The sequence below is a fragment of the Podarcis raffonei genome, chromosome 2 (assembly GCF_027172205.1).
Source record: "Podarcis raffonei isolate rPodRaf1 chromosome 2, rPodRaf1.pri, whole genome shotgun sequence".
Classification (NCBI taxonomy): domain Eukaryota; kingdom Metazoa; phylum Chordata; class Lepidosauria; order Squamata; family Lacertidae; genus Podarcis; species Podarcis raffonei.
This window is the reverse complement of record NC_070603.1, coordinates 16,795,499-16,810,194: the sequence shown is the minus strand read 5'-3', so window position 1 is coordinate 16,810,194 and position 14,696 is coordinate 16,795,499. Positions and strand designations below refer to the sequence as shown.

At 41.7% G+C, this 14,696-nt stretch overlaps 1 protein-coding gene across 3 annotated transcripts; it reads left to right on the top strand.

The window, feature by feature from the left end:
* Positions 1–1,966: 1,966 nt before the first annotated feature.
* LOC128407123 (transmembrane protease serine 12-like) lies at positions 1,967–12,869 on the top strand. 3 transcript variants are annotated; one of them, XM_053375116.1, is made up of 6 exons: positions 1,967–2,114; positions 6,178–6,379; positions 8,293–8,552; positions 10,324–10,466; positions 12,164–12,266; positions 12,417–12,568. In XM_053375116.1, exons 1-6 carry the CDS (start codon positions 2,015–2,017, stop codon positions 12,458–12,460), a joined length of 852 nt encoding a protein of 283 aa, XP_053231091.1. In that variant the 5' UTR covers positions 1,967–2,014; the 3' UTR covers positions 12,461–12,568. The 3 variants fall into 3 exon arrangements, with proteins under 3 accessions (XP_053231091.1, XP_053231089.1, XP_053231090.1); XM_053375114.1 differs by lacking the exon at positions 12,164–12,266 and having other exon boundaries at positions 1,968–2,114; positions 12,417–12,867; XM_053375115.1 differs by lacking the exons at positions 1,967–2,114; positions 12,164–12,266 and adding an exon at positions 4,533–5,615 and having other exon boundaries at positions 12,417–12,869.
* Positions 12,870–14,696: the final 1,827 nt, after the last annotated feature.

Below are 14,696 nucleotides of genomic sequence, written 5' to 3'. Positions count from 1 at the left end.
AACATTATGTTCATTTTTCACATGGTCTAGTCCAGGGGTCTGCAACCTCCGGAGCCGCATGTGGCTCTTTTACACCTTTGCCGCGGCTCCGGGGCGGACACTAGCGAGGGGACACTCCGGGGCGGACACTAGCGAGGGGGCTCCGGGGCGGACACTAGCATTGTGCGCCCCGACACTCCCCACTGTGTACTGGCTGTGACGTCGCATGGCGTGGTGCGTGCGTTAGTCACGCACCGTCCCGACATCACCTTCCCGCCCGCCCACTACATTGTAAGGGGCATGTACGCTGGTCACTGCATTGAAAGGGGGCATGTACGCTGGTCACTGTTTTGAAGGGGAGTGAAGAACACACACACAAAAAGGTAACTTGTTAATTTAACGTTTATTTCTATGAGGAGGAGTAATTCTGAGGGGTCAAACAAAGAAATAATAATAAAAAGTGACAAAAAAAATATTTTTATAATGACGAGTTTTGCGGCTCCCAGTTTTTTTTTCTTCGGAAACGGGTCCAAGTGGCTCTTTTTGTCTTAATGGTTGCAGACCCCTGGTCTAGTCCTTCTCCTGCCCACCCCCACATATTCTTAAGAGGGTCTCTTCTCTGGTCTTCAGAGAGTGGCTGAAAGTGGGGAGGCTGAAACAGCTCCTCCTTTCCTTCCACGCTCCAGTTTTAATTGCGCTAATGAGATTCCCTGCCGCAAAATGCTCCTAGGAAAATTGGGGGGGGGACCACTTGACCCCTAGGAGTTGGCTCCTGTGAGGGCTGGATTTAGTTTTGATGAGGCCCTAAGCTACTGAAGGTAATGGGGCCCTTTATATGTCCAGCTGTCCTTTGTCAACAACAAATTGTTGCTGTTTTTGTGTGTTGAATATATGCTATGTGGTAATTTATGGACCTAGGTGAAGGTAAAGGGACCCCTGACCATTAGGTCCAGTCATGACCAACTCTGGGGTTGCGGTGCTCATCTCGCTTTATTGGCCAAGGGAGCTGGCGTTTGTCCGCAGACAGCTTCCGGGTCATGTGGCCAGCATGACTAAGCCGCTTCTGGCGAACCAGAGCAGTGCACGGAAACACTGTTTACCTTCCCGCTGGAGTGGTACCCATTTACTGTATCTACTTGCACTTTGTGCTTTCGAACTGCTAGGTTGGCAGGAGCTGGGACCGAACAATGGGAGCTCACCCCGTCCCAGGGATTTGAACCGCCGACCTTCTGATCGGCAAGTCCTAGGCTCTGTGGTTTAACCCACAGCATCACCCGCGTCCCTCCATTTATGGACCTAATAGGTATCTAAAGCCATTTTTCACATAACAAAATACGTATTTTATCAAAGTAATTGTTGAACAGAAATACAATTAAGTATACATTCAGCTGTGCTGCACTGCAGTCTGCAGCTGCATGCCGCCATGCAACCAGTCCATGCAGAATGTAGCCACCCTATATATAGAAATGAGCAAACCAGTGATACTTTAGGGAGCAAGCGGGGCCCATTACATACATCACAGGAGCCTACACAACACAAAACACTGTTACTGTATGTAGGTTTTATTTTGTTTTTTAGCTTATATTTTGGAAATGTACATCCAGGGTTTTTTTCCTTTAAATTTTTAGGGGACCCCAAAAGAGTGGGGCCCTAAGCTATAGCATGTTTCGTTTATATGTAAATCTGGCACTGCTCCTATGGCCTTAACCTATGTTAATAGGTATGTCTCGGGTCAGCCTCTTGAGGAACCGTAATCCGGTTCCCTCCAGCCGCGTTCCTTCTTGAGAGAACCGCCTCGGCTCCTTTAATAATCTCCCCTCGAGAACCAGAACCCTGCGAGACGTGTGTGTATGTGTTCAGTGTTTGTGCTGGGGAAAGCAGCAAAACGTTCTGTCAGAACGAGCGAAGGAACTCCGCGCCATCTTCGCTCCATTTCCCTCCCTCGCGCCGCCGCCGCCGCAACGTTATTCGCGCCAAGAGAGCGGCGGGACGGGGGGGGGTGCGCCCGGCCGCCATTTTGTTTCGCCGACGGACGATGCTGCGAAAGCTCCGCCGGGCAGCCACGGCCTCTCTGCTGGCGCTCCTGGGGCTGCTCAACACGCCCAGAAACGTCACGTCTCTCTTGTCCATGGAGGGTGAGCCCGGCTTTCTCTCCCTCCGGCCGCCCTTTCCACGTTCTCCGCGCGCTGCGCTCGAGCCGCCAAAAAAGACAGGGGTGGAACTGCGCGTGCGCGTGGGAGGCAGCGAAGGAAGGAGGGGCGGGGATTTCCTTGGAAAGTCCCTGAGAGGACTGGGATTTGCTCCCAAATCGAGCGGGCGGCCGAGGCCTGTGGATCCGCCGTGAGGAGGATCTGGCGGCGGCATTGGGGTCCCCGTGGAAGGACCCATCGCGGTCTCAGGAACCGGAGAAATGTGATTGTTATCCCCAACCCCAACAAATGTTCTCTTTCCAGCAAGCTGTCGCTGGGCGCCTCGAAACGGAGGGGTGTTTTTTATATTATTATTATTATTATTATTATTATTATTATTATTATTATTATTATTATTATTTTATCATCATCATCTTAAAAACCATAAAATAATACATCTTGGGCTCCCATCTCATTAAAAGGAAGGGATACAACAACTGGAAAGGCTAAAATGTGTATACTTCAAGCATTCCAAATTATGTCACCCACCCCAAACACAGGAAGGTGCTTGCGTGTAAACTTTATTGCGTGAGGAACTCCAGAGTGGCTAGTGAGGTCTGCAAGTTGGGTTTCTGCTTCGGTTTTTGTAGCATAAAAAGGCCAAAACTATTGTGTAAGGAACGCCAGAGTGGCTAGTTAGGTCTGCAAGTTGGTTTTTTATTTTTGTATTATAAGTAGGCCAGAACTATTGTGTGAGGAACTCCAGAGTGGATTGTTAGGTCTGTAAGTTGATTTGTTTTTGTTTGTTTTTGTATTATTAGAAAGATCAAAACTAGGATATTTATGGTAACTTGTTTCCCAGTATGTGTAACAGAGTGTTTAAATCCTGTTCAACACCTTGTGAAATCTGTGTCAGCCTGAGATAGATTTCACAGCAGAGTAGAAAGGGTAGCAACAAAGAGGTTGGCTGGGTGGTAGAAGGTCTGCCTGAAACGAGGCAGCAACCTTCGAGGCTGATTTGTTTTGGGGGGCATAAACCTTCAATGGTCAGTGTGTAGTTAAATCAGATTTGGGAAAGCAGGGCATAAATAATAAAGAATTATTATTACTTGGAAATTGAAGTCCCCTCCTTCCATGGAGGATGCTATTGCCTAATAGACACAGTGACTACTCTCTGGAGTATTTGCTTCCAAGTTAAAATAGTGCTCTAGATTTGGCAGCTCATGAGTGGCATTCATTCTTTAGGCTTCATCCCTCTGCAACGTTAGCTTGGAGTAAGCCCTACTGAGGCATGGAACATTGGCTTCTTGTGAACCATGTCCCAGAGAGTAGCTGTGTTACTCTCTTCCAGCAGCAAGGACAACGGATCTTGTGGCAGCTTTTAAAAAAGACACCTTTATAGTGGCAGAAACTTTCACGGACTAAAAATCACTTCAATGGATGCATGGAGTGTTATGAGGGGCAGAAGGAAGGGTAGAATTTTAATAATAATAATGGCATTTAAAGATTATTTAGAAAATCTGGAAGGGGCAGTAGTTATGGTTAAGACTAGGCATCCCCAAACTCGGTCCTCCAGATGTTTTGGGACTATAACTCCCATCATCCCTAGCTAACAGGACCAGTGGTCAGGGATGATGGGAATTGTAGTCCCAAAACGTCTGGAGGGCTGAGTTTGGGGATGCCTGTAAGACCATCATCCTTTGTGGACTAACCTCCAATCTTCAGAGTTTGGGTGAACATGTTGGCAAACCCTTTGCTCTAGTAGTGATGTTAATTGATGCCAGATCAGTTCAAATAAGTCATCTGTTTTCCATGGGGGTGCCCAAGGTGACATATATTACTGCGACCCAGGTGGGTTAGCTGAGCAGACCATATTTATCCTAGCTTTGTCCCCCAGGGTACTTGGTTCAGAACCAGGCCAGGTCAGACGGGAGGGGAGAGATGCTGCTGACCATGAAAATTCAATTGTCCTCACCAGGAAGCCAGTGTGCTCTGTAACTGATAAGAGGGTTTGTTCCTGGATTTGGGCCCTTGAGATAGAATAAGATACTATTGATTACTGCCCATCCCGCTGCCCAGCAGTCTTTTTAGCTGAGGCGGTCTCAGAGGTCATGTTGGAGAACATTTCACTGTTGCGTTGGAAGACTTCAGTGTCCATGCTGAAGCTGCATTTAATGGGCCCACGGAGGATTTCATGACCTCCATAACAACCATGGGGTTTCTCAGTACATCAAGGTTCAACTCATGTTGTGGGGCATACCCCAGATCTGATTTTTGTGACAGAAGGTATTGTGGATTTGTGGTGAACTATTTATCATGGATGAATACTTTTTTGGTGTGCTTTGGACTGGTAGCAGCAAGATCCCCCTGTAAGGGTGGGGGGTTAAGATGGTCCACCCCTGAAGACTTATTCCTGAATGTTTCGTGGGATTTTCTGACTTACATGGTTAGTGCTGCTGTTGAAGCCCTGGTTGGCCACAGGTTTTCATAGTCTGGTTATTTCCAAGTAGGGCTATTGTAATGTGCCCTACATGCCTTTGAAAATGGTCTGGAAGTTGCAACTGGTGCAGAATTCTGATGCCAGAGTTCTAGCTGAATGCCCCAGGGTATTCCTCAAACATAAATTCTGAAACAATTGCACTGCTTGTCTATTGTCTTCCAGGCCTAATTTAAGCTGTACAAATTAAAAAGTTAACCTGAATGCCCTGGGCTCCAAATATCTGAAAGTGTGCCTCCTCCCATACTGACCTGCATGAATTTTAAAATCTACGTGGGAAGCCCTGAGGCTTATGGAATAGGGGTCTGTGGACCATCTTTCTCTGCAGTGGCTGCTCTTCTTTGGAACAGTCTCTCCTTTAGTAGTGGTATGGAACCTTTGAAATTATATTGTTGCTGATGGTTTCATTTGTTACTGAGTTCCGTATATTGTTTTAGAGTGTTTCAATTTCAATTTTTAACTTTTGGTTTGGATTGTGTATATTTCCAACCTAGGACCTTTGGGTAGTAACATAAAAAATTACGACACAGTCCAGTCATTGTTCATAGTGTTTCATCATCTGAAGCATGTGTCAAAATTCTGGTGGGCTCCACAATGTCAGAGTGGGCGTTTAAGGATAATCACGTTGATGGCCCTAGACTCCTTGCCATTCCTCAGTGAGACCAGGACCTCAACAGGGGTGTCAGACATGCCGATCAGAAAATCCCATAGAGCAGGGGACCCCAGACTGTGGCCAATGGACCATGAATGATAGGAGCACTGTCTGTGAACAATGGGTGCAAAGACTGCTTCATCATTCTTAGAACCCAGTGATCCAGTCTGGCCACAAGGTGAGCAGGAAGTGGACCAGAAGTAATGGGAAGAAGACACTTGGAAAGGGTTCTAAGGAATACAAATTGTAATACAATACAATGAAGTACAGTATATGAGAAAAGAAGCAATGAAAGTGCAGTTAAAAATCATACAGCATTTAGCAAATTGCATCACATTTACAACAACAGGCAGAAAAAGTAAGTGGTCCACTAAGACCTTCAGCAATTTTCAAGTGGTCTGTGGGTGAGAGGTTTGGGAACCAGTGCCCTAAAGAATTCCTTATCATCTCTACATTTCTTAACCTGCCCCTCACCTTTACAGGGGGGAATCATCACTGCTAGACCTAACTCACCAAGAAATGGTGTCTATCTTTATTATTTATTTAAGACATTTATATTATACCACTTAATTATTTGCATTTCTAAATGGTATATATAAAGACCAGCCACAGGAAATAGGTCCAGAGGGTGGGTGCATAACAAAGGTGCTAACACCTCCACAGAGTCAAAACCACTCTGTGGCAAAAACCAGATTGTGATCCGCAACGTGTGTCAGAGGGGTAAGTGATTCAAAAGTTTGCAGTCTTGCATAAACTCTCCCATTGGTCCAGAGACAGAAGCGCTACAGCAAACTGGTCGGTTTATAACAATGATCCTTTAGATCTACTTTTAAGTTTGTTTTGGTCGATGGATTGGTGTGTATTAACAGAACATTTACATTCATGGCATCTCATCAGTATATCTGTGTTTTGATTTCTAGACTGCGGAACAAGGCCTCTTATGGATGAGAAAAAAACAGAGTCTCGGATTATAGGTGGACATGATGCCATGGTTGGATCTTGGCCATGGCAAGTTAGCCTTCAGCATTATACCATTGGCCTAGGATATTTCCATCTGTGTGGTGGAAGTTTAATTACAAACAACACGGTGTTGACAGCAGCACACTGCGTTAAAAAAAATAGGCATGTATCTATTCTAAAGTGTGAGAAAGGTGTACTGATTTTTTTTAAGCACTTGGTGAATATTCAGAATTCATGGGAGTGGGGACATATTTCAAGGATGAGTGGGAGAGGAAATGAGACACTGGGACTTCAGGAATACATTTCTCCTCTCATTCTCCCCAAATCTTTTCCCACCCAACAACATAGAAGTAAATGACTGGATGTTTCCTTTTTTAATACTATATAGTTTGGTAGGTAAAACAGTGTGACAAAGTAGATTTTTCATCTCCTGGTGCTCTTCCCCTCTGCTCCCCTTACACTTATCAGAAGCCTCTCAGGTCTGAAAGGTGAAGAGGGAAATGGAAGCAGGGGAAGAATAATGAGATTATTTCAGTTGTGTGCACTTCTCCTTTATTACAGTAGGGTTACAGTTTCGAGCATAAGTTCATGTTTCAAGAAACTCATTGCACGGAATACAATCTAATCTATTTTAGGGTACGCAAGTACGGAGGGCACTAATGTCCTCCCATTTCTAAATTACGGTGTGCCGAGGTGTTTTTTTCCTACTTTGGCAGCAGGCATACATGCTGATTCCGCCAAGTGTTGATGCAACTGCACTCAAGCTTCAGAATATGCTTGTCATGCAGCATGGGTTATCAGCTACTCTTTTGTCGCTGACACATGCCCAAAATAATGGTGTAGAATTATTTTTTGCAGTTCTTCGGCTTCTAACCTTAGTATTTGTAACTCTGTGGGGAGTCATCATTATTCTTACTCTGGTTTTCAGGGGTGGAGATTTTCTTTAATTCTAAATATATAGGTTAGAATTCAACATCACAGAGATTTGACTGTTCTGTTAGTACAAGTATTTCTGCATGCCGGAAGGAGCAATATCCCATATCCTCTTCCCACATGCTGTTCTGGAGATTTTTCTGAGCTTCCAGACTGGGAGGAGCTCCCTTACACTTACATTTTTGCACTGGCTTCCGCTAGTGCTCCGAGTTACTTGAATCCAACTTGTAGCTTCCATTTTTATTTTATTTATATACTATCTTCTATTTAGATAATTTCATTATGGTTCACAGTTGAGTTATTAAGACCAATACATTAAAGCAATAAATAACAGCAGCGCCCAAAAAACCAAACAAAAACAGAGCTAGCTAATACAAATGATCTGAGAGAACCATTTTTCAACAAGTCCCATGAGCACATCTCTATTGGTGCTTGTCTTATTTCATAGCTGTGTTGAGTCCATAGGGTCAGTGGCACAACAGGAAAAAAAATCCCATACTTAAAGCAAGATGGACCTTAGCAGAAGATTGGCTAGGAAGGTCTCGCCTGCAGATCTTGGTGACCTGGAGATTCACATCAGAGAAGGGATAATTGTTATCATAAGACCAGTCCAGAGGCAGAGACAGGCAGACAACTTATAAAGTTGCTGTGCTTACTGATAAGTCCATCATGATAAGATTTTTGGGGAGTTGTGTGTAAATGGAATTATTGTGGCATGTTTCAAAGTTGCTTTGATCAACGTGAGGCCCATCAGTTTAGATGACTTTAAAAGTGCATGAGACAAATTTATGGAGGATATGTCTATCAGTTGTGAATAGTCATACTGAGCATGGCTCATGCTGCTTCCAGATGCAGAGGCACTATACCTGAGTACCAATTGCTGAGCAGCAACTGTAGGTTCTGCTTGTGAGCTTCCTACAGGCAACCATCTGATTGGCTGTTATAGGACATGATTTGGTTTGATCTAGCAGGATTCCTCTTATGCATATATGCTTTTACTGGTTATATTACTATTACTGCAGAAACCTTTGTCGTTCCCTCACCATTTGACTCTGGCTCCATGCTTGCTAGTTTTACACCAGGCTTGAAGTAACTGTTCTAAAATAGTTACTGAATCTGTTTTTTATTTTATTCTGTCCTAGGAACGCAGCCTTTTGGAGGGCTGTCATCGCCGTGCATCATCTTCATGCACACAACTATTATACTCGAAAGCGCCGGGTCAGTACAATCACGGTCCATTCTGATTATGATTCAGAAAGCTATGAAAATGATATTGCCTTGTTTACGCTAATAAAACATGTAAAATATAATAATTATATTCAGCCCATCTGCATACCTGAAAATGATACTATTGACTTGTACCCATGTTACATAGCTGGCTGGGGAAACACAAAGGAGAAAGGTAAATCTTCTACTTTTCCTTTAAACTAAACTATTGTTAAGAGTGAGAATTAGTTATTTCAAAAAGCTTCTTTGCCATTTGATGGTGTATTGCACAGAGGTAAACCTAGGTTTGGTTTGCCCGTTAGTGTACACAAGGAATTTCTGATAGTCGTGACGATTAATTTGGTTTTCGTACCCTTTCATTATATTTTTTAATGTACAATTAAAGTTTTTTAATATTTAATGTAATTGTGAAATGTTTCTCGCTCATCACCTTTTCTGGACACTGAACTATAAAACAGGTGTTCAGGAAGTGTTATCAATATTAGCAGCCCTAACCCCGAGTCAGTTTTTCTGTCCGCAGTAATGATGTAAAATTTTAATCTTGTGTGCAGAATATTTACTGGCTAACCATGAGCAAACTGGACAGATTTCTTCAGAAGTATTTGCTCTTTTAATCCAGAAAAAGGAGTGTCATTTGTTGGGTCTATAAATTATTTAGCTGTGTTTATGTTTTTAAACTCTATACAGTGGTACCTCGGGTTAAGTACTTAATTTGTTCCGGAGGTCCGTTCTTAACCTGAAACTGTTCTTAACCTGAAGACCACTTTAGCTAATGGGGCCTCTTGCTGCTGCCGCGCCGCCGGAGCACAATTTCTGTTCTCATCCTGAAGCAAAGTTCTTAACCCGAGGTACTATTTCTGGGTAAGCGGAGTCTGTAACCTGAAATGTATATAACCCGAGGTACTGTATTAATCAAGATAAAAATATTTAACAGCTTATAACCAAGGTCAGAAAACACAAAATAAAAATTTACTCTGCGAGCATCAAGTTTCTGCACTAAGAAAAGCTGGATTCTGCAAAGTCTGCAGACACACCCTCCAGATTTTGCTGAACTGCAACTCCCATTGGCCCTAGCCAGGATGGCCAGTGGCAGGGGAGGATGGGAGTTGTAGTTCATCATCTGGCTGGCCAAAGGTTCTTTGTATATGATCTATTGCTTAGACAAAATATTTGTCATGCTTTCTGCATTTATCATATGAGGGCAGTATATGTACTTGTGCCTTGAACCTGCCATGCATTCGTCTCTATCATACTTTTCAGAAATACGGTAAGCACTCAGAAAGTCACTTCTCTGCTTTTTCAAAACTTGCCTGAGATTTGTGCACTTGAGAAAACTATACGTTAATTTTTAAGGTATTTGATCTAGTCTACAAAGCATATATCTTTTGTTATGACTCATAGCTGATGCAGGCATACCGAATTGGGTAAGCCACTGGGCTATATTTAATACATTTATATTTAAATGTATTAACCAAACCCGGCAGACGCTTATGTACTGATAACCTAATGCACTTTATTTCAATTCAACCTTGCTGGATGGGGAACACTGAAGGGCTGGTTTTAATTAATTAATACCTCAAACCTTGAACCAATAACAAACAAGTTCAATAACACCTGAAATCATAGAATAATTAAGAAGAAAACAAAATACTGTAATTAAAACATAGGCACCCAAATCTCAATGTTGAGCATACACAGCTCCATATATACCTGGGGCCTGTGATGGCTAGCAAACAGAATTCATTACAAGTTCAGTAAGGATTTGTGAGCCTTATTCTGAAAACGAAGGTAGGTTTCATAGACCTACTTGGGAAATACAAACCTGGTTTATTAAGTTTAAGAGTTAGACTAGCTTAAGCGGTTACCCAGCCACGTTGCCTACCTGAGAACCTTGTTTCAGAATGTTAAATGCATTCTTCCAGCAGTTTTTTGTGCTTTCCTTTCAGGTGTTGGCAAATTAATATTACAAGAAGCTCAGGTAGACGTTTTTCCGCTGAGATTATGCAATAGATATGACTCGTATGCAGGGAGATTAACAGAAAACATGGTTTGTGCTGGCTCTCTGACTGGACGTGTTGATAGCTGCCAGGTAAAATGGAGAATATACAATAAGTAGTCAAAACATTCTGTCATGTAGTTGCTTGACTAATATATCAAAGCAATATATCAAAGTCGCTGGTAAATGAGGGGGAAATGAATAATTTTTATTTTAAGACATATTACCAAAACATGCTGTCATACAATTATTTGTCCAGGCTTACTCACTGCTGTGTCAAAGTAGCACCAAAGTAGTTAATACATTTTGGAGGAAAATTAGTTGATGTGAGAAAATGGGACATGAGAAACATCACAATAAAATTCAAGCAGCGACATAACTTCACCTTGTAAATCAGCATGATCAGTTCTTTCTAAAAGCAAGAAAAAGTTTTTTGGTACCTATAATGACAGGGTCCCCTGGTCAGAACCCCCTTGATATGATTTTATATCTCCTTGCAGACACAGATAAGTATGTGACCTGGCGGGTAGCACTTTTTGCAACTGCTGCTAGGAAAATTAGAGCAAATTATATAGCCAAGGTAGCCATTAACTGTAAAGGAGATGAATTTATTTGATCCCATCTATCTACCTCAGGCTATGCTCTATCTTTGTCACCAAACTCTGAGTATAAATTGCACTGTATTAATTGATATTGTTTTTAACATTAGTGACCATGTGATGATTTTAGCTTATGAATTTTATCGTTTAATGTTTTTATTTGTACATTGGGGTACTTTTATAGCTTTGTTTAGAGTACATTGCGGCAGCCTTTGGCTATGTGCAATAAAACTGACTGAGACTGAGACTAAAAGCACATAATATGCGTGAGGCACAGTACAAAAACACAGCACATAAGTTCCTGACTGCAAATTCACAACTGAAGAAAGAAAAATAAATACAAAAGCAGAGGCGAATTGGAGGGAAAAGGGAATGTTCTTTCCTAATATGGATTCAAAGGATTATATAAAGAAACCATCATCCTTGTTGAGGTTTAAAACATAATATTAAAATAACGATGATGCAGTAATAATGTCATTTCTTTTATGAATATCTTCCCATGAAACATCCCAAAATTATTTAATGTCAACAATTGAAAAACTTCAACTTTAAAAGCATATTTAAACATATATAAAAACAGATCCAGACTGGGATAAAAATTTCCACTTAGAAAGCTTAAAAAGATGATAGAGACCGTGCTTGTTTGCTTTGTAATAGCAGCGAGATTCAAAGGGTAGGTTCCTACATCATTTGAATGGGTCACCTGATGAAGTGGCATGTGCAAGAGACACTCCTTCAGAACGCAGCAATCATTTGGGTATATAAGGGGGTTAGGATTGTTGGTGTTCTGATCACCAAAGTTTAGGGTTATTGATAAAAGTACAGGAGCTTTGCAGAAAAGGTAGGATGTTCATTTCCTTCCATTCGGAACACATTGGACCACTTTGCTTCCATCCAAAACAGACAACATGGAAGCAGGATGGTGCTGTCCCCCCACCTGTGTCATGTCTTGCTCTGATAGCTAAGATTAAATAGCCCTTTTGAGTCTTGAGTTGATTTTCAGGGTCAGCTTATTACTTCCTTATATTATTACATGTATCTCTCATCTTTCCTCCAAGGGGTGGTGCACATGATTCTCCTATTCCTTTTCTCCCCACAACAACCCTGTGAGATAGGTTACGCTGAGAGAATGACTCAAGGTCACCTCATGAGCTTCATGACTGATTTGAGAATTAAACCCTGGTTTCCCAGGTCCTTCTCAACACACTAATCACTACACCACACTGTCTTATTGAAACTGTTGCTGGAATTCCTAAAGCATCCATGATCAAATTGTGTCAGCAAGGAAACCAAGGTAAGATACCCAAGTCAGGCTTTCTGGAGGTACTGTTTCTAGAAAAAACGTGTTTTCTTTTGATAGTTCATGAGAGACATAACTCAAGATTGATTGGATCCCAATCCTGTATCCTAAAACTTCAGAGTACCATATTTTTTCATGTTCCAGGGAGACAGCGGTGGACCTTTGATGTGTTATTTTCGAAATGTTAGCAGGTATTATCTGATAGGAATCACCAGTTTTGGGCTTGGTTGTGGCCGACCAAGATATCCAGGAATCTATGTTCGTACAGTTAATTACAAAAATTGGATAGATGCGCATTTAATTGCTAAGACCACCGATGTGAGCATTCGATGGGTTCCCATCTATTGGATTGTTGCATGGACAGTCTTTTATATTCTATGAAGAGGCAAACTCTCTCTCCATTGTACTAGAGTGAAGTTGGATTGCAAAATTTGAAGCAAAATTCTTCACTTTTATCAACAAATTTATCGTATTCCCCCTTATAAATTAAATATACGTATATATCAGATGTTATTTAAAACATATGTGTGTAATGGTCTGTAAATCACATTATGAAATCATACTCTTCAAAATAAAACAAGAAAATTAACAGTTGAAAAAATAAGAACTGAATATTATCATTCAGTACACAATAAAAATGTTTTTGTCTTGATAGAAGAATTTTCAGAATTAAACCCATACTATCACAATATTTACATCTTATTTCTATGCTAGAATATCAAAGTTTGTGATAGATGGCAGATGTTGTCATATATACATAGCACTTTAAAATAAAACTTATGTTATACTTGTATACACATACTCCAGTGGAACACTTCCTCACTCAAATGAAGAACTGTTAAATATAAGCACCACATTTTCAAGGATCTATCCTGCAAACAAAATTCATTGTGTTGCTTTCTTAAAGTAAATCCACAGTGTTTTGAAGAAGTAGGGCCTAAAGTATTGGACAGTTTTATCTTAATCATTGCTCCCTCTGCTGATTAGTTTATTGCAATGCAATCACACCATATTTCTTCTAAGCAGCTATGTGTTAATCTTTTAAAAACGAAACACCAGCATCTGTTGTAGGGTGCAGTCTGTAAAATACTGACTAGGTGTTAGACTTTACACTAAAGGTGAACTTCTGAGTAAAAGTGCAGTGCGTTGTACTGAAAAAGTTTGGTAAACTAGTATTTTTTAAGCTTGAACAAAGGCCTGTATCACTTTAAAACTTCAGAACTCTCCCATGTATTGAATTTGGATTCCTTATTATTTGGAAAAAAAGAGGAGCAGTCACCCATTTGTTTTAAAAATATACACAAATTAAGCAGTTGAATTAAGCAGTTGTGTGAAGATTGTTACCTATGTGCAGGGCCCAGTAGATTTAATTTCTGTGACAGAATGGTAGATGTAACATTGGACTTGCCATGAAGCTTCATTTTCTGCCACGGATGGACGGGATCCTCAGATGGTCGGTCCCTTGTACTAGGCAGCACTACACAAATTATACCTCATGTTCAAGAGCAACCAAGCTGAACATGCCAAAGACGTAACAGCAAACCTAGAAACGAGACCATGGCCAAGCAAAAATAATTGTATTGTCCTGCCTAGTGGAGTGAGTGGAAGGGACAAACCATCCAAGGATTCCCTCCTCCATTGCAAGAAAATATGTTCTCTTGTTAAGTAATTATTTTAAAAGATACTGATGACCATAATAATCTGTGACCAGCCACACAGCTGTATTTATTTTTCCAATACTGCTACACATCAACATGATATCAACTAGATCAATGTGCTGCAACAGAACTAAAAAAAGTTCCTGCCCATCTTCCCTCCTCCTCCATTGTGGACCTCCTGCCCCATCCAAAGAATGTAAGACGGGTAATAGGCAACTCATTAAGTAGCTTTATGAAAAGAAGTCTGAGCCAGAAACATGCCAGAATTTGCATGCATCCATCCTCCTGGTCAGCCTCATCCCAGTCCCCTGGCATGTGCTGGTCAATGTCCCTCCAACAAGAGAGAAAGCAAAGGGACAACTCAGCTATTTGTTTCTTTGATGGGACAATCCCATTAAGCTTTTGCCGTGCAGTTGCTTCCATACTGGGTGAAGCTCCACCCAAAGCTCAGCCCTCTGTGGTTCCTACATATAGTGAGCCCACCTCCTATTGCCCTCTGCAGTGTGGTGGGCATGCCACTGGTACTGAAGGAGCTTCGGCTGGGCAGTTTCCTTAATTCATAAATGAAATAAAAAATAAAATGGGGGAGGAACTGTGCCTGGCAGCTGCTTGGGAAAGGAGGAACAGGAAGCGATTACTGTAAATCAAATCACTAGTAATGCTGTCTCTTGGTGCCTGACTCCTCGCTTTGCATTGCAAAAGGGGCCAGCTTCGATCCCAGGCACCTCCAACAATGGTCTGTTTCAGTTTAAGTGTTTCCTATAAG